At 41.8% G+C, this 24,207-nt stretch overlaps 2 protein-coding genes across 3 annotated transcripts in view; both read right to left on the reverse strand.

Annotated features, from left to right (window-relative positions):
* On the reverse strand, nt 1-22,067 carry ugp2b (UDP-glucose pyrophosphorylase 2b). 2 transcript variants are annotated; one of them, XM_017432697.3, is made up of 9 exons: nt 21,802-22,067; nt 17,453-17,577; nt 15,957-16,064; nt 12,457-12,642; nt 8,199-8,332; nt 5,696-6,191; nt 2,033-2,275; nt 1,822-1,926; nt 1-1,604 (listed from the first exon to the last, which is right to left on the reverse strand). In XM_017432697.3, the coding sequence occupies exons 2-9, from the start codon at nt 17,546-17,548 to the stop codon at nt 1,497-1,499; spliced, it is 1,476 nt and encodes a 491-aa protein (XP_017288186.1). In that variant the 5' UTR covers nt 17,549-17,577; nt 21,802-22,067; the 3' UTR covers nt 1-1,496. The 2 variants fall into 2 exon arrangements, with proteins under 2 accessions (XP_017288186.1, XP_017288178.1); XM_017432689.3 differs by lacking the exon at nt 21,802-22,067 and adding an exon at nt 20,882-21,313.
* A 1,408-nt stretch (nt 22,068-23,475) lies between these two features.
* The window catches only part of mdh1ab (malate dehydrogenase 1Ab, NAD (soluble)), a 6,762-nt gene continuing 6,030 nt past the window's right edge, over nt 23,476-24,207 (reverse strand). The window contains exon 9 of the mRNA XM_017427635.3: nt 23,476-23,770. Coding sequence (XP_017283124.1) covers nt 23,648-23,770 — 123 coding nt within the window. The 3' untranslated portion in view covers nt 23,476-23,647. The remainder of the gene's footprint in view (nt 23,771-24,207) is intronic.

A 24,207-nucleotide genomic window follows, 5' to 3' on the forward strand; every position in this document is an offset into this window, starting at 1 on the left:
TTGTTTGTCATGAAAAAGCAGTCAGATTTATTGTGCAAAAAAGGACAAACTTTAACTTGGGTTGATTTGTTTTCTTTTAAAGATGACTCATTTTTCTCAGAACTGACACTTTTAGAAGAAAAACCAACCTTCTGCTTTAATAAAGAAGTGTGTCGCGTTCTCGCTGACATGTAATATTCCTTATCTGACTGGACAGTTTTCATTTGTGACCGAGTCAACACCATCCAATCAGTCTGTGCTACCAAGAGGGGGGTCAAAACTTGTGCTCATAACTTCGGAGTGACTGGGTCTTCTTTATTGTGTCATGAGGCTGAATCCCTGCGCAGATTAAAGAGGAACAAACGGACGACACGCCCACTTCTTCATATTGCACTTTATTCAGCTCCGAGGAGGCAGAACTGGGCTGAGGCCTCCATTGCCGTCACAGGTCAACACTTATTGCTGCAAGCCGACCCCCGTCTTGCTAAAACGTAGCCTTGCCGTGGTTTCGGAAATGGTAAGAAAGCCTGCTCGTGTGTGGGGAGAAAATACTGCAAGTCCCGATGTTTCGCCGGAAACGGGTGAAAATGTGAAACACGCCACAAAACTAATGCACAATCCTGTGATATTTATAGAATCTCTTATCACGCGAGGAAAAATAAAGGCCTTCAGTTACGGTTTTCTCGAACACATAACATGACGACGTGTCTGCTCTGTGGTTTCAACATGAAAACAGAATCAAACAACTCGGAGCATCATCTTCCTCGACAACACCAACTCCATTTAAAGCACGAAGCTTTGGACTCGCACAGAAGGACAGAAAGGTTTCTCACAGTCTGCTGCCACTCGAGGGGTTGGGGGGGGTTGGGGATCGCTGACTGACCTCACCTCGGGTGTCACGGTCTCATGTCGTGACGTTTACAGACACCAGATGATGCTTTAATACGGTCACGTTTAAAAAGCGATCAGAAGTGGACTTTTATGTAGTGAAATAAACAATTTCAACATGGAGCTAGGTTAAAAGCTTTGGTCTTCGTGGACGGTCTTCCTGTGCCTGCCCCGGTTCTGCGGTCTGACTACAGTGGAATACGTGATCCGCTTTTGGACCTTACACGCCTGGATGTCTTACTGACGGTAAATCTACGTGAGCAGGTTTTAATTTCTGCCCAACTAATGTCAGAATCACTACCATTAAAGATAAATACACATTATTATTATTATTACTACTATTATTATTAGTCAACTGAAGTTAGTTATTTTTCTCTTTTATCTACTGGTCGAACACTTTTTAAAATGCTGTATAGTAAAGCCGCCAGCAGGGGGCAGGAGAGCCCGGCTGCTTTCTGAACTGCACATGCAATCTGACGGCCTTCAGGCAAGAAGCGGCCTCCTCTCACAGTCTGCTGCTGGACGAATGGGTCACATGGACGGGACGGGTCACATGGACGGGACGGGTCACATGAAGAGGGGGGGGTGGAGGTGAGGGGAAGAGGGGGGGAGGAAGGGGCGGGGAGGCCTCAGTGGTCCAGGATACGGAGGTTGCCAGATACAATTTTATTTTCCAGCATGGAACCGGCCGGAATATCGATCCGATCCCCGTGGTTGGCGATGATGATGACGGTCCCCTGCCGAGAGGAAGAGCAGTGAATGAAACCAGATGGTTGCTGTTAAGTCTCCACCGCATTATTAAACATGGGCAATAACGGTCAGACGCCATGACGGACAGAGTAAATAATGCAGCAGCCTTCTGGCACACTTGGAGCCGTGACACACAGAGCGACTGGAGGCCGTTTTCCTCCAGAACCATTATCTGTTCGAGTGGCTTGAGGAGAAATGTTTTACCTTGAGCGACACGTTTTTCCCAAACGTGACGTCTCCGGAAACTGTCAGGTGGTCGAGCTCCAGCATGTCGGGGATGCTTTCAAAGCGGGTCAAGTACTCCTGAACCTGGAAATTAATTACAAACCGACACATCACTGACAGTCTGAGTTTGTCATGCATGACACGGAGGCGACAGCAGAGGCTCCGGCGTGCCTCCTGTTGCCGTGGTTACCTTGGTGAAGGAGCTGCCCAGTTTGACGTGGGGCGTCGTCGGGAACTCCCTCTTGGGGCTCATGGTGAGGGAGCCCGCCTCCAGGCTGTACAGGTTGGACATGACCAGCAGCAGGTCCGACGTGGTCTTGACCGGCAGGAAGCGGCTGCGAGGCACGTTGATCCCCAGGGCGTTGTCGAAGCACTTGATGGCCGCGCCCACCGCCGTCTCCAGCTGGATGACGTTCTGCCCTCCGTCGAGCGTCTGAGAAAAACAAATTGCTCGGATTAAAAAAAGAAAATCCCATTTTTACAAATTTTTTCTTACAAAAAAAATCCCTACTCTGACCTAAAACCAATTAAATATAATGAAAAAAGTTTTATAACAGACAGAAATCATTCTAATTTGTCATCTTTGGATGTAAGAGAATTCCTCCAGGATTTCATGTCACCAAAACGAGATACAAGATTAGTAAGGCTGCTGGAACCTGTAAGTTTTAAGGAAATGGACAGTCGGGTGTCATCAGCGTAGAACAATAATGCAGATTAATGTTCTGAGTTGGTGAAGAAGCAGCACATAACGGAGAACAGGAGGGGGCTAAGGACTCAGCCCTGAGGTACAAAACTCTACTGAGACATTTAGGATGCGTTAACAGTGAAGGTGGGGGTTCTTTTTGAGAAACAGAAACTTATAAATTCAGAGCAGAGTCCTTTCGCTCAACCCATGACTCCAGAAAACACAAGAAGATGCTGTGATACAGGGAGCAACACCTAAACTAAAAGAACAAGTTACAAATTATAAGTTGCTTTAACAAGTGTTGTGCTTTATAAAGTTTTGACTTTCTGCAACATTGCACAGATTTTAAAGTTAAAAGTCTAAAACTAATTTGAGATATTCTCTCCAGTGGAAGATCCTGAATCTAGAAGTGTCAGCGTCTCAACAATAGCTCAGGTTTTCTTTCTGTTTCCTATTTATTTACTATCATAAACATCATAACTCAAGCTGTGCTACACGTGGTTGTAAAATAATTTATAAGAAATTAAAAATTTATGTACAAGTTTGGTTAATAACTTACTCTTCGCCATTTGAAGCTTGCCATACATTTATGGCGTACAGTCGTTATCACCCGCCGCCATGAGAGGGAGGAGATTTTGTGTGTGTGTGTGTGTGTGTGTGTGTACACGTGTGTTTGTGTCTGCCAACATCTCAAACCAGTGGATGGATTTTAATGAGATGAAATTGCAGCTAATCGCCTTTAACTCTGTCAGTTTTACAGATGCTGAGCTGAAGTTTGGTGTGGTAGTAGCTGAGAGTCATCCTCAACACATACTCTGAGCACCAAAAGATATCTTATTTAAACTTTGGCACGCAAAGCAGGAGGTGATTTACATTTCTTTAACAAATCCTTGCTTTATTACTCCTGTTTTTAGTTGCTGGGAGTGATTTGTAGGATAATTGTTACCATTAGTCCAACAATGAGGAAACCTGGAGAGTTTAATCACCTTAAAAGTTGGTTTATGGTGTAAAAAGTATAAACATCTTCTGTAATATATTTGCATAATACCTGCCAGACGGGAGATTTCAGGGGGTGAGTCTTAAAAAGAAGCTAAATATAAGGATTTTTGACAGAAAAGACAAGAATCTACAAGATATGTTTAACTAAAAACAAACAATAAAAACTAACATAAAAATGTCTTAATGGAGCTTAAGTAATTTTACATAATTTTAGCTCCGTAGATAATAGTTTAAAACAAATATTCTGTAAGTCTTGTCTTCATGATGGTAAAAGTAATCGTTTGAAGCAGAACCATCTTTGTTCAAACCATCAGTGAACAGAAAAATCTGCCCCCTGGTTTCCCTAAAACACGTCAAACATGCAGAACCTGTTTCTGCTTTCAGTGTCAGTGGAGGGACGAATGTCAGCTGAGGTTAAAAAGAAGAAACAAAAACACAAAAAACTGTTGGATGAAGCCATTGTTGAAAGTTGTCAGAAGCTTCTAATAAAGCCAAAGAGTCGTCGGACTAAAATTAGACCCTGAAAGCTTCCTGTGATGTAAGAACGCGTACGTAACGGGTGAGAGAGTCCGGACCACATCTGTTGGAGGCACTTATGTAACGAAACGCTCTGAGGTCCTTTCTGCGTGACAAGTGGACACAGTTCTAACGCGCGGGAGGATAGAAGAAGAACAAATCCCTCTGATTTATGGAAAATCGTGCACTTGCATAACAAAGCCTTTCACTCTGTGTAATAATGAGGATTACATCTGTTTCTTCTGCAGGAGATGAGGACACGGTAGGATAAAGATAAAGAGCATGGGGGCAGATCTTCACGGCCTGATGAGACGTTTCTGCAGACGTCTGCTGAGCAGCAGCTAAAAGAACACCTGTCCAGTTTGTTTCAGGTGCTGGTTTTTAAAAAAGGACAACTAGAGAAAACTGAATGACTGCTGGGGTTTGTTCACGAATAAATTAACTGAACTGGTAAAGTCTAAAAAGCAGAGCAGGAGCTAAAATCAGTAAAACAGTGGCTTTTCTGACTGTTTTTGAATGAATTAAGTGATGAAGAATCCCAGCAACCTCCCACTGTTATTTAATTTACAGCAAATAGATTTTTTTTTTTTTTTTTTTTTTTTTTTAAAATCAGAGGACGTGGGCCTCATACTTTGGAACTGATATTTTTGTTGTGTGACGTCACGATCAAACCAAAAGCTAGAAAAAACAATTTACAGCTTTTTTTCTAAGAGATTTGTCTTAGTTTGAAAACTGTTCGGCTCATGTTGTTTTCAGTTCGCTCAGAGGAGGATTATCGAGCTCACGCTGTCATTTCCACCAGACTTCAGCTTCAAATCAGGCTGCGTTTAATACCTCGCTTTGTCAAGGGAAAGTCAAAAATCTTGGGCAAGATCCGCTACGTTTCTGAAAGAAATGAGCAAATACTGTTCAAACAGTACTTTCTCTGGAGCTTTATACCCTGATGAGGAAGTCCAACTTCTTGTTTGCATTTCCCTTTTTTTTTTTGTTTTTACAGTAAGAAACTGGAAATTCCAAACGTTACAGAATCCAGCGTCATTGTTCGCCTGTAATAACTGGAAACAAACAAGCGAAGGAACCAATTGACTGTGAAATCGAGGGTTTAGGAAACAAATGTGTGACAAATTGTTTTCTTTAGGCACACTTGTTGACTTTCAAAAACAAATAAAGAGCGTCTGAAGAGGGAGTCTGTGCCAACAAGCGCGGCAGAACCAGAAACTGCAGACAGAAAAAAATTCATGTTTTCTATGAAACCTGTCAGTGAATCGTGTTTTGATGTCTTCAGTGCAGTAGTGTGAGCTCATGGGTGAGGTAGTGCGAGCCATTTCATTCAATGACGAGACGTTTTCAGTCCGATTTAACGCAGCGAGGTTGTACAGCAAATCTTAAACAAAAACCACACACCCTACAGAAGAGCTGGGGTGGAGGCGTCACATTCCGGTAAGAAATGCAAATTAGCCACCGCCTTTCGTGTCAGGGTTCAGACGGGCCTCCTGTACCAGCAGGACCGGAGTGAAGACTGCCTGACAGGAAGACAAACTGCTGAAGATCGCAGAGTTCGCTGTAGCTTTCATTTCCATTCGCTAAACTAAAGGAAAACCTAGACTTTTTAAGGTTTCAGGAGCGGCTGGACATGTCGCCCTCGTCGCTCACCTTGGGGTTGACGATGATCTCCATGTCCATCGCCTTCTGCTCCTGCAGCCTCTTGATGGCGGGCAGGGAGATCCACAGGTTGTTGGTGTTGAAGATCTTGAACTTTGACACCGACTTGAACTCGTCCACGTGGGTTTTGGGGACCTGGGCGATCTCGAGCAGACGCAGCTTCCCTTCGTACTGGATCAGCGTGCCTCCCTTCACGTCAGCTCGCGTCTTGTCTGTCACCTCCATGACGAACTCGCAGCGCTTGCCGTTGGGCTGGCTGACCAGGTGGTGCAGGATGTGCAGGTCCACGGTGGCGCCCAGGTTGTCGATGTTGGACACGAAGATGTACTCCTTGCCCTGCGCGATCAGCTGGTCCAGCAGGCCCGAGTTGTAGAAGCTGGCGTAGATGTCGCCGTGACCCGGGGGGTACCAGCCTTCGGAGTTCTGCCCGCTCATGTTCAGGCTCGTGGCCACAGGGAGGAGGGACTCTTTGTGTATGCGAGGATACCTGGACAGAGGATAGACTCAGACGTAAACACATCCTCCGACACAGCTAGTGAACAAATCCATCAAAACCATAAAAATAATCCAGACTCTTTAGCTTAAAGCGCCTCAGCAGATCAGTAAAATCAGATCAAATTTAATTTAAAAAGAAAAGCGCAGCGTAAGTGGTTAAAGTTTAGAGTTCAATAACAGAGATTTAAACATTCACAGCTGCATGACTTGCTTGGTTGACCATTTGAGGAACGTTACAAACAATTAATGAGAGTAAAGTTCAGCCTGATGGTTAAAATCAGGAGCTGAAATGTTCTATATTAATGCCAACTGCAGACGATTATTATAATATTATCTTCAACTTTTGAGGTTTAATGCAAAAAATAAATAAATAAAACCTGCTGGATGAATAAAATGTAATCCAAGAGCCAATAAAAGGACAAATAAAGTATCAGAAAACGTATATAAATAAAAAGGAAATGTGAAAACTTCAAGACAATAAATAAGACATTTTTTTGTTTTTAAATGAAAGTGTTATTTTTTAAAAAAATGGGTATTACTGTTTTTAAACATTCATTTTTTTTATTTAAACTGTAATTTGCAGTTTTGTATTTATATTAAATTTTGATTGTTTCAAAGCAGCAAGATATTAAAAACCTTTCATTGTCACAGCTGTCAAAGAACATTTAGGTGTCTTTTTGGTTTAAATTAAACTCTTTAGAAGCAAATCCTGTCGGTTTGTGTGATGTTTACATCCCGTAACTCTGTAACTGAAAGGAAGACGTTTATTGACGCTTTCAGCACGATTTATCAATATTCCTGGGCTGTCAAAAATAAAAAAAGTGTTTTTTTGAAAAAATGGTGGGAGTATGTAGTTATTTAGTATTTGTCGTGTAACTTCTTCGATTTCACACGGCCTCAAACTTTAAGATTTTTACCAAGCAGGCAGGAGAGGGCAGAGAGCCAGGGCGCTGCGTGCGATCAAAGAAGTTCTGAGAAGGATCCACGTCGGGTCGAGTTAACAGAAATCACCACGAGGAGCTGCGCTGAGAGGGAAATGGCCGGGCTTTTAGTGGTCTGAGCAGAATTCAGATGAGAGGAGCTGCCAAGAGGAGAAATTAAAGGGTTTTTTTTTAAAGCAGGATGAAATCCAGTCCTGAGAAAATGTTTCTGAGGATCATTTGGGCATGAGCTCATGTGAGTCCAAGGTTCTGAACAACTGCTTCTGTAAAAATGGTTTTGCAGATCAGCCTACTTCACAGCAGATGTTTTGATTTGATCCTGAGCTTTATCAATGCACTGCACTGAGAAATTAGCTGTCAGCCTATAATTTTTGGTTATTTGAAATAAAATTCCACCTCTTTTTTGATTCAGTTCTCAAAATTGGCTGTTTTTCCATTTTAAACAGAGCCGCCAGTTTCATTTGTAAATGTTGCAGAATTTGTTTTCTAGGGGAGAAACGTAAAAAGTCAGTGATTAAAACATAAACAGACCTTCGCATGTGGTTTATTTGCTCTGAGCATAATCAAAGCCACTCAGCAGTTTGTGGATTTGTCCGCCACTTAAAGCTAATTGTTTTTCTCCCCCAAATTAAAACGGAACAGCAGTCGGCGTGACACCGAAGTCGACTTTATTTGGATTTTCACAGAACCGCCGTTATGACCTCGACTCGTCTTTGTTCTCGCGCTGATTGACGTTTTAAAAAACGGTTCAACCAGTGTCTTTGTGACGGCGATAAACCCTGAAGGCGGCGTGCTGCTGTCCCCGAAGAGCTTTGTACTCCGCTCCCCGGGGCGCGCCGAACATAAGAGAGCCATGAGTAATTCAGAGGAAACTGCAAAAAAAAAAGCCAAGTTCCGCTTGGCCGACGGACTGAAGACACTGCGGTGTTAATGATGAGCAGCCTTCTCCTCGAGTTACTGACTGGATGCTGCGGCTCGCGGCAGCTCCGATCAGAAGCTGTGATTTACTGAATCGCAGTGTGGCGATTGGCACTCTGCAGCCAGGCTCGTGGTCCCACCTGCTCTGGTTGAAGGTGTGGATCTTCACCCGGTGGTGCGTGTACTTCTGCAGGATCTTCTTTGTGTCCTCGTCCGTGTTGAAGGAGTTCATGAGGACCAGAGGGACGTCGGTGTTGTACGTCTTGTTCAGGTGCTGCAATAAAACCAAAGACAAACTTTGTTAAAAGCCTGACTTGAGCTGCAGCAGCTTGGATTTATGCTTTTAACCTAAATAAAGTTTAACTAAAGTTACTACAGGAGGTTTTTACCCTGTGAAAAAGAAAACAGGATGGGTGTTGGCTGGATAGTAACACTTTTCCTCTTTCAGGAGCTCTGTAAGTGTGTAATATGTTTGTGCATGACTGTGAGGCTCATTAGAAGAGCTTACGTTCCCCTCCTGAGCTCAAACACATCCTGACGCACTGCAAACACGCCGAACAAAAGGCCCGATTCACAGCTGTGCTGCCCAGCGTGTTGACAGTTTGTGTGCGTGGAGGCGAACCCACCAGGAGCGCACGGAGATCAAACCCTTTAAGTTCTTTAAAGACATCTGTGTGTTGATACTTTAAGTTGTCTTACATATATGTTTGCAGAAGCATTTAAATGGCAGAAATCTAAATTAAATCTTAAAATATGGCAGGTGTTGTTATACAAGGATTGTGAAGATGACAAAATTAAAAAAAAAAATGTTTTTATACATTAAAGAAAGTCACTTTCCCATAATCATGAGGAAACTGCCATGAAAAACAGGTGATCATGTAATTGTTGTGTGTGTGACTTTGTTAGCAAAATATCTCATGAACCACTGGATGGATTTTAATAAAATTGTCAAAGTTATAATTGGATGTGCGTTTACAGCTGAGGTGGATGTCACAGCTAATCAACACAAGAAAAACTATAAATCAATCTTTTTTTTTACAGATATTTAGCTGAAATCTGGTGTGGTAGTATCTGAGAGTGGATAACAAATCGCACAGCAATTCCTTCAAGGAATAATAGTTTCATTTTATACAAGTTGCAGATTGTCACAAACTGATTTTTCTACAAATTCAGTTTAATTACTCATCGGATGTTTCAGTTCGTCGCGGTTTGTTGCTGCATCCAAACTGGGCTGCATGACAACACAACATGAGTGACTGGTAGATTTTTTTTTTAACGATCAGCAGGTGAATGCGGAGCAATGCCTGCTGCTCCGTGGCGTTCAGCGGCGCAATGTTGAAACCAGATTCTGCTCAGATCACAATGTGGTTCGACAGGAAAAACAGTCCCGGCGCTAAACATTCCTGCGCTCCAATCCTGTCGTCCACTGACACAAAGCTGGAGGTGTCTCACTTTCCAAGACAAGTTGCTTTTGTAACTCGTGATGCACGGCGGTGATTTACGGGTACAAAAACAAAAAAAAAAGGTTTATCCTCCACTAATGTGGAAAAGTTGAAGATGTATCCTCTGAGCTCAAATACTTTTTTTAGATATATGATCCTGGATACTTCAGGCTCTGATCTGAACCATTTTCTCCTTTTTTAGCTCTGCAGGCTGAATGTTTCCCCCACAGAAAGTCACTCAGGTAAAAGCAGCGGGTCTTTCACCTTTCACGCTCTTGGCCTCTGTGGAAAATTGTCTCTGGCCTGAAAAGATCAGAGTTAAGCGTGCATGAAACGGCACGGCGCCTCAGAGGGCCGTTCTTTCTGGACCGGTGTGGGTTTAAGGGATCCATTTTCCTCTCCTCTCAACAGGGTGGTTCAGTGTGCAGGTAATCCGACCCGACCGGGGGAGGAAAACTGAGCGTGCTCTGTTCGGAGGGCAGCAGTGCCTCACGAGACTCTCATAAAAAAAGAAAAGAAAAAAATCATTTAAAAAAATGTTTAAAATGCACCACAGCCTCACACGCAGCATGACTCCATTTCTTAAAGCTCTGCTTCATTTACATCAAGTAAAACTGGATCTTCTTGCCTTTTTTTTCCCCCAAAAAAGCTGCTTTAACATTTAAAGATGGTGTTTGTTTGCTTTACATAATTAATACACATCCAATCAGCTGCAAGTAGGAGATAAGGTATACGATCGGCTCTAAATATCCCCCCCACACGCTCCTCTCTGAGCACACAGCCGTCTCTGTTTCCCTGCCAGCCAGCACACCAACAATTTCCCCTTTTACTGCATCTCCCCCAGAGAAATCACACGGAACTCCTTGCTTCCTTGCTAAAACCTTCGTCTCTCCTTCGAAAGTTAAAAAAAACCCAGTGAATTCGTTAAAGCGCTTGCTTTCCTTGCAGGACTGAATATCGCCCACTGCTTTTCATGCCAGAGTTTTAGACTGAGGTCATCTCATGATGAGAAGGGACAAAGTTGCACTCGTTTTGGTTGAATCTTGAAAATGATGATCTGCGTGACCTCATCCGAGATGTGTTAACTCCCTCTCTGTGTCGGAGGACTCTCAGCTACTACCACACCAGGTTTTAGCCCAATATCTGTAAAACCGGCTGAGTTACAGCCATTTCTGTGCTTGCTAAAAACAAAGGCATGCCTCCGAGTTCATTTTTATACATTCTTTCATTTCCTAAATCCGTTTGCTGGAACTCCTTTTGCAGGTCTTCCCAAAAACGACGAAACTGACATCACTTCCTGCTACGTCATGAGGGGCGGCGGTCTGCGCCAAGTTCCACGACACCTCACAGCCCGCCCTGCTGCTGAAGCTGAGCCCCGACCAGGAGCACCACTTACTGACGAAGGGGCAGGGACTAAAAGTTAAGCTGAAACTGATCGATTCACATTTAACTCGTTTTAGAAGCAAACTAATCCGAAGCAAGACTGTGAGACGAGGACAGCTCATCAGAGTCTCCACGCTCATTTATGCTGCTTTTAAAAGGAAAGAGTCATCTTTTCACCAAACAGGTTTGTAACAGAGGAGAAGAGTTTCAAGGAAAACAAAGACTCCAGTTTATTTTATCTCTGACAGAAGGTTGAAATTAGATCTTTACACACCCGGCACTGTCACACTGGTGGCTCCTTTCTGGTTCAACTCACCAGTCTAGTCCTTTTCAACACAAGCTGGTTTTAATTTCACAATAGTTCTTCCAGGAAGGGTTCGAATTCTGTTAAATAAAAGCAGCATTCCTTGAAAGAATAAATACCATTCACTGCTAAAACTTCGGCACGCAAGGCGAACATCTCACACAATCTGCTGGCGCTCAAAAACTATGTAGGGGAGGACGAACAGCTACTACCACACCAAATTTTACCTCAATATCTGTAAAACTGACTGAGTTGTAGCCGTTTTGTGTTCACTAAAGTCCCTTAATTGTGGCGGCTTTGATTCGGTTGACCCAAAAAGGTAGCCCAGTTATAGATGTACATCCAGAGATTACTTTCTACAAGCTTTATTGAAATCCTTTAAGTGGTTCTTGTGATATTTTGCTAACAGACACATGCAGTCTATTACATGGTCGCCCTCCTATCTTAGCAGCAGGCTATAAATAAAAGGATCTGAAATATGCCAACTCATCAGTGTGCTTTAAAACAAGTAAGATTCCCAGCAAAGATAATAGTTGCTGAAATCTAATAATGACTAGAGAGGTCTGAAAACTCAGAAATATAGCGACAAAGTGTCTAAGTTGGCAGCACTGCCTGCACCCGGACCCGCCTCGCTCTGCTCTGCTCTGCTTGGCTTTATTTGTTGAAAGCAGTGTCAGTTTAATCCCTGTGTCATAATTAGATTAGCTGGCTTTAACAAGACCACAACAAAACAAACAAACAAAAAAATTGGTCTTTTCTTCTCTTTTACAGATGACAGAACCCCATCCTGGCCACAATCCAAAAGAGTGATCTGTCATGGCGACAGAGAACTTTCATCCCTGAGTTTGGCTTCTTCTGCTATTAAAGACATTTTTATAATCATTAGACCAAGTCGTGGAGCTTATCAGAGGAGCGTAAAGCTGGTTTATCAGCCTGGTTAGCTTTTATCTTGATCAGCATTATTTGCTTTAGGTGCAAAGCTGGTTGATGAGTCCAAACAGTAAAGTTGTCGGCCGTAAACCAAAAATGATTAACAAAAAAAGCTCCAGAGTTGAGATAAACTGCAGAGTTAAGCCATAAAACAAGTAGAACATTATAGGATATATGTTTTGGATGACTTTATAATAGGGCTGAACAAAGACAAGGGAAAAAAAAAAAAAATCTGTTTTAAGTTTTGTTTTAAGAGCAGCACCAATCCTGTTAATAATCCGAATGATGACGTCAGACATAGAAACTCTTCCAGCGGGTTGGACCGAAGCATTTCTGTACCTCTATCTGCTGCACGGTCAGGTCCAGGAAGGTGTTCTCGTTGCGGACGCTGATCAGGCTCTTCGGGCCCTTGCAGCCCATGCTGGTGCCCAGACCTCCGTTCAGCTTCACCACCACCAGTTTGTTCAAGCTGTGGGCCACGTTCTCCGGCAGGCCCGGTGCGGCGATCCGGTCGTAGGGCTGGATCTGAACCATGAGGACGCACAGACACGGCAGATGTAAACGTGAGACTGTTCTGACTAGGAATTAAACGACAGCTGATGATCAGGGGAGGAAAAAGAGTTACAAATTGATAATTTGATCATCACAGTGCTCTTTTAAAGTGAAAGCTTCAAAAATACACGTATTTTCATTCAGGATGGAGACGATAGAAATAATGAGGCATAACACAGCAAGTAGTAACAGGACTCATCCTGCTTGAGTTCCTATTCTGTGTGTGTGTGAACCCACAAAACAGCTTTCGTGTGTGTGTGTGTGTGTATTTATTTATTGACTGGTCTGAAGGAGTGGTATAAAAGCCATCAACAACTTGGCAAACTGGTTTCTATAAAACCACAGAAAAAAATATTGCCTTGATGCAATGTTGGCCTCCACCTCCCCAAAGTTTAGCTCGGTGTGTGTAAAAATGACCTGAGTTGTAGCCATGTGTGTGTTTGCTAAGGTGGATTAGCTGTAGTTGCCATCTTGAATTGGGATGCCTCCTAATTTAAGCTGTAGTAGATGTACATCCAATGATTACTTACTGAGAGTTTAATTAAAATGGTGGTTTGTGCGATGTCTACATAAATAGTATACATTTTATACAAATATACACTTATCTGTACATAATATGTATATAATACACGGACAAATGTACACACACGTTACATAGTCGCCCTTGTTTCATGGCAGCGCATTGAGTTTCAGCTCACATTTCCTCCAGCTTGAATCAACCTCGATCTCTCAGCAGGATTGTTTAAAACTCTTTGCTGAAGCACTCAGGAAAATCGAATTTCAACCAGATATTACTACAGATATCTCTTGGTGGGATGAGTGAGAGCAGATGGTCCTTCCTGCAGAGTGTCAGCTCAGTGACAGCAGACACAGATCAGACCTGCTCTGGTTTTCAGCTTCTCGTCCTACATGGCCGCTGGGGGTAAGAAACGCAGCAAAGCAATCTCAACGCAACTTTTGCCAACTATCAGTTCTTTCCGAGAGATGGGAGGTTCCCGCCGAGAGAGTTTCTAAGTAAATGGGATAGCACAAGGTTGATTGCTTTACTTTCCCCAAGCCTCTCATCGCCTGGCTGGCCCTCTCGTGACGCCTCGCCTTCTCACACATCAGCGACACATCCTTGTTCATCCCTACAACTTTCATTTCATCCAGTCAGTTTTGGTGTTCTACCACTGCCTGTCTTTTTCTTTTAAAACAACAGAAACCACAAGTTTGTGTCTCACTTTATGCACATTTGTGTGAAGAAGTTTATTCAGTCAATAAAAGTGCGGTTTAGTTGAACAGATACTAAAGGACGGCCGACGCATGCCAGAAACACGTCTGGCATTACTCTGTTGATTTAAGAATAACCCATTGTGCTACAAGTACTTCCTTAAAGAACACGGAGAACATGCTTTTCCAGGTGATGAATGGTTGTTTGTCATAAAGAATAATGAGCATCCTGTTCTAAAACATCTGAGTGAACTCCCATTCTACAGAAATACAAAGTACAGGTTCACACCTGGGCATGTTTACTTTTTTACGCCGATGGCAGCAGAATAAACTAGCCTTAGTTTATCAGTTATCACCATAAAGTAACAACTAACGTTTAAGCCGCTGTTGCTGCCTGGCGGTCTGGGAAGGTCATTTTAAAACAATTCGGAGTCAATCTTTCGACAGAGGGAAAGATTATTCTTACGTGGAAAACATTTAAGGCAGCTCCCAAACTCCCCAGGAGCTTACATCTCAGCCAACTCACCCCCACCCACCCAGGGTCAGACTGTGCAATGGTGAGAAACTGCAAAAACACCAAAAGCTACTTTACATCTCCTACTCCATAGGGCTCAGGTAGCTGGTTAAACGCTGAAGTTGATGACTGCACGACTTGTTGGGAACTATCGCCAAAACAAGCTTCTTCTCTCTAAAAAAAGAATACGGCGGCACGGCTCAGCTTTACAAAGCTGCATGGATGTCTTTTGGACAGATGAGGACAAAGGAGACATGTTTGGCCATGAAGCACAGCACCATTTTTAACAAAAACCCAACACACCTGGATGACTCCAGGCACCTCGCAGTCATCGAGTCGACCGTGAACTCCTCTTTATTCTAAAAGGAAAACGGGAGGCGATCTGTCTGACAGCTAAAGCTTGGCTAAAACTGAGCCACGCAACAGAACAATGTTATCAAACACAGCGGCGAACCTACAACAGATGGGCTGAAAAAGGAAATGGAAACCAGGGTACTAACAGCGATCGAGTCAACGCCCAGACCACAGTTTGATTGAAAATCTTGTGGTGGGACCTATATCTGCAAACCTTGATGAACTGAAGTGACACCGAGAAGAATTTTGGAATCTAATAAAGACCAAATTACTTTTACTATATTCTTGAATCGACATAAGGAACAGTCTTTTTCCATGACTGTTTGATCCTCAGGGTATAATCACACCCTAATGAGATGTTTTAGTGTGACATCTATTCTGGTTGGTCTAACAGGTCATACAAGGAGCCTTATTATCCACCTCCTTCTGTGAAACGCTAACCAACTTATGCAACACATTTGCTAGACGTTACCAGCGTCTGATGAGTGCAGAAAGACACTCCTAATGACTTTCTTTCCGCTGTATTTCTTGTCTTACATTATGTTATTCGGCCTGCACACTCACTGCGCTGAGAGGTAACCGGGCAACACGAGTTGTACAATTGTCACAGGAAATGTGCGAATCACCGTACCAACAAGCCTCAACTAGAACAACCGTATAGTGATTGTTTTTTTTTTTTCTTTTCCCTGTGTTCTCCTCCTTGAGATGTGTAAATAGAACCCAAACATAAAAAGTCTGAATGAAAAATGTAAAAATAAGTAATTACAAGCACAGTAGCTAAAATGTTTTCATACACTGAGGATACTGAGCGATGAGACATATCAAGTGTAATTTTGTCCCATTCTTCCTGCAAACCATTTTTAAAAACAACAGACTGCTGTATTTGCTTTATTTCTGACCCGGTCGTGCATCTCTAATGTGTGCAACTATGGTTCATATCGTCTAAATTTTATATTCGAGTTTCTCTACAGCCTTGCACATCGTTTTAAAGCGGGGCTGCATTTCCTCGTGTTTGTACGGTGATGTTACTTTCTACCTCGGCCTCTCTGTGTGTGAACGGGGCAAATATTTTTAGTGATCACTAGCGAGTTGCAGTGCCTCAAAAGAGCCGCTTGCAGATAAATCGGGTCAACAAACACGCGACCCTATATGAAACACGGAGGGCGCGAACCCAGAGTTTTTATTATCTTAAAGACAACAGACTTACCGAGTCTTCTGGAGGTCTTTTTATCTTGATCCACTCCACAGAAGGCCCCTTCACCTGCAGGAATCTGTGGAAGAGATTCCTGAAGCCCTCAAAGTTCTTCCTGCACACCTGAAACACACATTTTGTTTTCAAGTCTTCATTCGCCAAAGAAATGGAGGTTTGCGAAGTCACTAAAACACAATGCAACACCTAAAATTACACCTCAACATTTGAAACAAGCAAACAAAAAAAAAGCCAGAATATCTAAAAACCTTGCAAAGTTTTCTGACTTACACTATTTTTTTTTCCTAACACACTTTTTCCCCACTCGTCCCACTAAGTTTTTTTATGAACAAGCTGCTGGGAAGACTTTAAACTCTGTTCTTGCTGCAGTTCAATGACAGAACGTCAAAGCCAAATTGTGTTGATGTAAAATCCTGCATAAAAAGAAGCACAGTTTTATGCACAATTTTAACCAAGTTCAGTCAATCTATTAAAAAAACTGAGCTCATCTTTAATAGAAAATGGTCTTAGATTGTAATTATTAGTGTATTGGAAGAAAAAGCACCAAATACATATTCATCTGATATCTGAAATCTTATCCACAAAATGACCAGATTCTGTCAGAGGAAAGTTACTTTTAAATATTGGAACATCATGTTTAGATCAAATGTTAAAGCTTTAACTTTGGTTGGTTTAAGAAAATGGAGCCACACTGCAGCTAAGTTTTCAATTTGTTCAGATAAGATTAAAAAGAAGATAAAAATGATAAAATCAAAAACAACAACAACAAAAAAGAGACTTAAATGCATTTTATAGTCTAATCAAATGTAAAAAACTAATGCATAATAAATCTATGAAAACTGATTTCGGCACAGAAACATGGTTTATGTTTTTGCACTGTTAAACAATTCAATTGGAGCAAAATTACATCTGTGTTCGTGCCCTTTGAGCTGCATGACTAACTGCAAGTAAGGAGGCTTTTATTTTGGTGAACTTTAGCGCGTGTGTGTGTCGTGCAGACCACAGCTGCATCTGATTTTCACTTATGACCTTTTTCAGTTTTTTTGCTTCATTCTTCTGCCTCTTGCAGCTCAGGGCTTCCTATTTAAAGTCAGAGGACGCTGACACTTCTGGATCTGAATGTAGTTGTTTGATACAAAACAGTCTAAGAAAAACGATGAAATGACGCTCCTTGGAGTTGTTTCGACACCAGGAAGCAGAATTTTTCCTTTTATTCGCCACTGTGGGGCTCAGAAGGGTTCACTCCCAACGCTGGAGTTTGTTACCAAACTGCTCGACCTGTCTTAACCAAACCAACCAACCTCGTGACTAATAAACTATTAGTCATAACTTTAGGTATGATTGTGTCATGTAAGCATGATCCTGTTTGGCGCTGCACTGCAGTGTGTGTGTGTCACAGTTGTGATTTCCCAGCATTGCACGTCACTGCCTCTAAATTACAATCAGATGGTCAGAGAGACGGAGAAGAGGGCGGGATGAAGGACTCGGCGTACCTCTTTATCTGCCGCGGCCCTGCCCAGCAGTTTCTCCAGCTCTTCATGCATGGAGCTCTCCAGCTGCTGCCGCATCATTTCCTGGAACTGAGCCATCACTTTGTAGGCCACTCCTTTACTCAGACCTGGGGAAACAAGATGGTGATAACCTTAAGGTTAAAGCTTTTTATTTTTTTCCTCTCCTGTCCCTCTGTTGCAGTAAAATGGATGTTCTCTCTCACATTCTGGATTCTCGAAATTTGTGTTTTTACGTGCCGAATTCCTGAACTGGGTGAAACAAATGTTAAAAGTTACAACAACCATTTGGTGAATTGAACATTTAAACATGTAATGATGAATTTGGTGTTATTGGCTAATGCTAAATATCATTTTAAAGAAATCAAAATGTGACAACTCTAAGGTTTAAAATGAGTTTATTTGACACTTGAAGTAGAAGAGCTTTAGATTTATTATTACCAAAAAAAAAAAACTTTCACTTTCACCTGTTTTTACTACACTTGGACAAAACACTGGGTGTCTTGAGGACGTCGGGTCGGATGAAACTTTTGGACAACCAGTTCTCCAGAATCTGCACCATCTTCACAACCGATTTATCTAAAGTAATTTTGGTTCTTTTTTTAAACATCAACTCAATAAGGGTCGCTTTCTTTTACTTCCTCTTAAGGCCATTCGAGGTCAGCGTGATGCCGTCACGCCTTCATAGTAAAAAGGTCCAACAGATGAGAAGTTCCACCGATGACTCAGAATTTAGAAGAACTGACGCTGATTTTAGGGAGGCACGTTGACGCAATGATTAAGAGACGTTGCCTCACAACAAGGAAGTCTCTTTTCCTGTGTCAGATTCCTTTGAATACTCCAGATTTTCCCTTTTTAAAATTCTAGTTTGACTTTTAGAAGTCTTTATGTGGACGATTTGTTTAAGTTATGTTTCAAGAAGGGATCAAGTATGTAATCTGTCATTATTACTGGTGGTGAAACAGGTTAGCAATTTAAATTCAGTCATGCCACCAGTTTGGAAACTGTCATCTAAACCCAGTTTGCTTTGACTTTCACTTATTATAGACGAGCTGAAAAGCAGAAACAGTAAAAGCAAAATCTCACAACCTGACACTGACAGCATGGCAAATAGTAAGGTAAAGGACTCAGCAAGATCCTGAGAGTTTAAAAAGACAACTGGACTTCTTTTCTTGTCAGATGAAAATGTTTTGCTTTTCACCCAAGAGGCTCTCTCAGTTCAAACTGGAAATAACAGGGTTGCAAAGCTAAAAAAAAAAACTGCATAAAAGACGAGTTTAGTCCCACTTCCTGCCCTCCTGAGGATTGTTAGGGTTTCTGTCAGCCTGGTCCTCATGAGAAGAGTTTTGGTTGCATAAATGAAGGTGTGAATTGGTGTGAAACTGACTGGTGACTCTGTTCACCGCCCCTCTGAAACCACCCATCTTCTCTTTCCAAAACATGAACATTAATGTCCTGAAAGGAGGGGTCCTTCATCTCTGAGGTGCAAGTGGACAGCTGAGCCTTGGCCTGAAGTGCCAAGTGGCCTGGATTGTGCCATGAATCATGGCCTCTGTATGGTTTGAAATGCACCAGGACGTCCCATTTGGAGAAAATCCTTCAGAGTTTCTTGGTTAAACTTGCAACATATTTTGGTTTTCTTTTGTTTTTCTCTCATCAAATGCAAAAATATGGTCATCCTTCATGTCTCTGCATGTCTCTGGGGTATCTGAAAAACACTCAAGGATTTTTGAGCAACTCAATCTCTCGACAGGTGCGTGACACAACACAGGAGAGCCAGTCCTTCAGGCCAAGACTCAGCTGTCCACTTACAGCTCAGAGACAAAAGACACTCCTTCGAGGACAGAGAAAGCAGACACTAAGATAGATTGAAGACGGGCGCTTTCATAGAACGGGTTTGCAAAATGGCTGCAAAGAGCGGTCCATCTTTAAGCTGGCTCTGACCTCTCATAAATCATTAACGGAGCATGTACTCCTTAGACGTGAGCTTTCAGAAATGAAGCGAGTTTCACAAAACAAAGGGAGCATTAGTGTCGTGTTTTGGCTTTCCAAAACTTATAGAACCGCTTTGGATCCGATTCCCCATTCAGTTTTGATTCACACCTTTGTGAATGTGACCAAACCTCTTACGTTGTTCATCCAAGTACTGGATGAATGAAAACCTACACACACCTACAACTAGCTCATGTTCCATCTCAGACCAATAAATGTTATCAATGGGTGCAATAAACCAAAACGCACCTCTTAGAGTTCATGATGGTAGTCTTTGTCGTTCATCACAGGACAATAATAATAAAAAAGTGTTAAAAATAAACAGCACTTTAAACTCTGACTGTTGAGGAAGACTTTCCTGTTAACTCCATTTGTCAAAACAGAACAGATTTTGTGCTTTTAGTTGTCATCTGAGACTGACAAATTGAAAATAAGCAACAAATTTAGGTTTAATTTAAAAAAAAAAGTAATCATCAGTAAAAGGGTAACATGATGGTAATCTTTAACTCAGCAACCGGTTATCCAGCAGCGCAATAAAACCCATTTTATTGGTCTCTAAAGTTAGAAGGCAACAACCTGTATCTGAAGGAACAGGGTTATAGGCAAGTCTTTCTGTGAAATCCACAGGACGGCATAAACGCAAACCCTACAAGGTTTCAGACAGGATCAGACCAATAAGGATCCACAGATACTGGTGAGATTTCACTGTAATTAAAATGCTGATTTCTATTCACTGAATGTGGGTGAAACTGGCTGAAGTTTGCTGAATAAAAAAAATTAAAAAAAATTTAATCCAGTCACTTGTTGGGAATTTTAAAAAAAAGGAATCCGACCCATTTGTCCAGGATGGTTGTCCCAAACTGAGATCAATTTAAGATAAGCAAGCTACGCAAATGTTAACAATAACCACCTCTTAATGTCACAGCCTCACATATATGATCAGAACACATCACAGCCACAAAAGCCTGAAATACAACCAAGGAATCTTTGAGGGATTAAAAGGAAATAAATCAACACGAGCTGAACCCTGAAATCTGCTGCCTTTCAGCACATTTGATGGGCAGCGCTCACAACTTTTACTTGTAAATGATTAGCTGGCTGGCAGCTTAGAGCTTATGGAAATGGCACAAAGAGGGAAGTGCCTTGGTAAAACAAATCCAGCAAGGACAGGAGAGTTAGATCCACAGGAAGAGCTCATTTAGAGAACTTCAAACCAGAACTTGAACTGACTGCATGGGGGGGAGCCTGATGTTTGCAAATAAAAGCCCAGAGGTTAAGCAATACCAGAGTATGGTTGTTGTACTACCATTTTTTCTCTAATGAATAACAGTTTAATGAGATAATTAGACTGCAAATACATGTCTGTCAGATGTTTAAGGTGAAAGTCTACAAGTAAAATTAGAGCAAACGCACAACACTTACCTTCCACATATTCTGCCATGATTAATCTACCAAACCAGTGACCAGTTCAGCAATAAGTAGGGTTAAATCCCGAGCAGAGTGAAAGGAAACGCTTCTAGTTAGATATCCCCCAGAGCACAGGCAGCCAAGATCCGAGGGGTCATTGAACGCGCATCCCGTCAAATGAATGCGAAAGTTTCCTGCGGGTTTCTCCTCGTCTCAAAGCAAAAAGGGACTCGTACATTCATTCATCCATTCATTCACGAGTGAAGGCCTCTGAAACGAAGGTCCGAACGAGAAGTCATACCGTCACTCTCACGCGCTCATAAAGAAACCAGGAAAGAGTCAGGTTGGTTCATCCCGCTCAAGGTTGCAACATAAACGACACTGGATATGGTCGGGTATTTCACTGCTTCCTTGCTCTCCTAGCCTCATCCTCGCAAACCACGTCACAATTTTTGGGTGTGAATTTAGAAAAAAAAAAAAACTCTGGGTCGCATTATCCCACAGCCTCCCTCCTTCCCTCCCTCCCTTGGCTGCACGCTTTAAAAGAAAGAAAAAAAAACACTTTATCAAAGAGTTTATCACACCGCCACCATTCCTGTCAATGATTCCCCGTTTAAACCCCACCTCCACCTCCTTATGTCCTGCCTGAACGCAGAGCTCAGGCAGACTGCAGAGATGAATGATGGATGGACTCAGGGGGGGGGACAGCGTGTCCTTCGAAAACAGCCGCCCGGGAGGACAGCTCAAATTAACCGCGGTCCTTAAACGCACCCCGGAGGTGACCGTCTGCTTTTTGCTACGTTTCGTCAAAAAAATTCTAAATTTAAAAAGCCCGAAAGCTAACAAGAAAAACCGACCCACGCTGGCTCATTTCTGAGTGACCTGCCGAGCGATAAAGTGGTCAAACAATGTCAAACTCCGAGGCTTTTTCTTACTGTTTGACCGGAGGATGCTGGCGGAGAAGTCGTCGGGGTCGGCCTGGTTCTGGTTCTCCCACAGCGCTGAAGGGCAACAGGAGACAGCAAATATTTATCCTTCCTGTCAGCTTCTCCTCTTAAAATACAATGGCAATGATGCGTTTTTGATTCTTCCCTGGGGGAGAAAAAAAAAATCGCAAAAAGGTTAAAAACGGAGAACTTATAGGGGTGAATAGTTTGGAGATATTTCACATTTAAGTGGCATTCCGAGCAAGGGCGAATTGGAGCCAATGAGAACGCTTCGTTTCGGTGACGTCATTTAAGACAACCAATCATCTTCTGCAACGTCCTTGCCATGGATTTTTGTTACAATTCCGGGTTGAAAGTGGTTAAAATGTTTGCAGCTTGGTTTGTTCGTGGGAGGAAAAAAAAGGGTCGTTCGCGCCGACCTTTAAAATGTACACATTATTTACTCGTCTGGCATGCATTTTAAAGTTTAACCTTCTGCGCTTCATCTTAGAGAGATACATTTCCCTGCTGCATTTGGTGCCTTTAGGAACTCAAACAATAACAGATATGATCCTGATTAACTGCAGCAGAGGTGTTACATAAACAGCCCTGATGCTGCTGAGAAGTAAAAATGAGGAAATAATGCCCCTTTCTGGTAAAACTGTGTCATTTCACTAATCTAAAAACATTTGAACCCTTTAAAATCATTAAAAGGCAATGCGCACACGCTTATTATTGAAGACAGTTGTTTAATATGTAAAATAATAATAAAAAAATGTTTTAATCAGTATTTTTTGAGTGGAGAGGCTTGGAGAAGTTGTTAAGAGTTAATGGATCATTTCATATATAATTAGGTTAATTGGAAACAAGTTAGTGGTAGATGTTGACAAGGTTTTACAGAAAGAAAATTTTGACATTTTGGGCTTTTTCTTTATCAGTTTTATAACCTAAAATTATTAGATACCAAATTGTCTTTAGGTTTTTTATGTGCATCTATAGAAAACATTTGTTATTAAAATATAATTAAACAAAACAGAAACCTATTAGGATTAGTGTGTATTCCATAAACGTTTTAAGAGACAAAAGGCACCGTACCACCCTCTACATCCCTTCATCACAGCCTCTGCAGCCACTCCAATTGCAAACTTAGTATCATGTTTAGAATATCCTAAATCTCTACTTTAATACAGGAGAAGATTAAAATTTAAGACTTTAAATTGAACTTTGAGGCACCAAACACTTTCATATGCACAGGACTTTACTGTGGATAGACACATAATGATCATAATTATTGTCAAAAAAAGCCATTTATATGACACCAAAACCAAAAATGTAAACCAAATAGCTGCTCTGTGCTCAGCTGTGTTTTAAAAGAACAAGAAACAATTACATTGTTTAGGTTTTTATTGTTATATTATCCATTACAGTGCTTGAAGACTTATTGCATCACTGACCATACGCAGTAGTCATTCATTCACTCACCTCCACAGAATGAAGTTTGGAAAATACTGTAACTACAGATGAAGTTATATCTGTGCTTTGAGGTATGTAGCTGCTCTGATGTCTATTAAAAAAAAGAAAGAAAGAAAGAAAGAGAGATACTAATCCTGTCCATTCACTTGCATCCAAAACAAAGATGCATTCTTTGTTTTTTCCTCAGTCACAGAACAAGTCTGGGCTCAAATCCAATGCCTTTTTTTTTTTTTTTTTTTAAAAACGCACAAATATAAATCCATCTTTACACTCATAAAGACTGACTTTCTGCATGCAGTGATGAAGGAGTGGATGGCATGCTTCATCACAGGCGTGCCTCTGGAGTTTTGGGTCCGTCTGTGTGCTGGAGTGGATGGTCCAGTCAAACTCCCAGGAAAGCCAAAGCCGTGTCCCTCTCCTCCACCAGCTCCGCTGCTGTGGTGTCCAACTTCGACTGAGAAAAGTCGTTGATCTCCAGACCCTTCACAATCTTCCAGGTCTTGTCCTGGAAAGGAAAGAGCACTCCTTCAGTGTGTTTTATGTAGACACATACAGGTGCTGGTCATAAAATTAGAATATCATGAAAAAGTAGATTGATTTCAGTAATTCCATTTAAAAAGTGAAACTTGTATATTATATTCATACATTACTTACATACTCATATTTCAAATGTTTATTTCGTTTAATTTCGATGATTACAAATGAAAATCTCAAATTCATCATATCAGAAAATTAGAATATTACTGAAGACCAATAAAAACAAAGGATTTATAGAAATGTTGGCCAACTGAAAAGTATGAGCATGTACAGCACTCAGTATTTAGTTGGGCCTCCTTTGGCCTGTATTACTGCAGCAATGCGGCGTGGCATGGAGTCGATCAGTCTGTGGCACTGCTCAGGTGTTATGATAGCCCAGGTTGCTCTAATAGTGGCTTTTAGCTC

This window comes from Kryptolebias marmoratus, linkage group LG22 (assembly GCF_001649575.2).
Source record: "Kryptolebias marmoratus isolate JLee-2015 linkage group LG22, ASM164957v2, whole genome shotgun sequence".
NCBI lineage: Eukaryota > Metazoa > Chordata > Actinopteri > Cyprinodontiformes > Rivulidae > Kryptolebias > Kryptolebias marmoratus.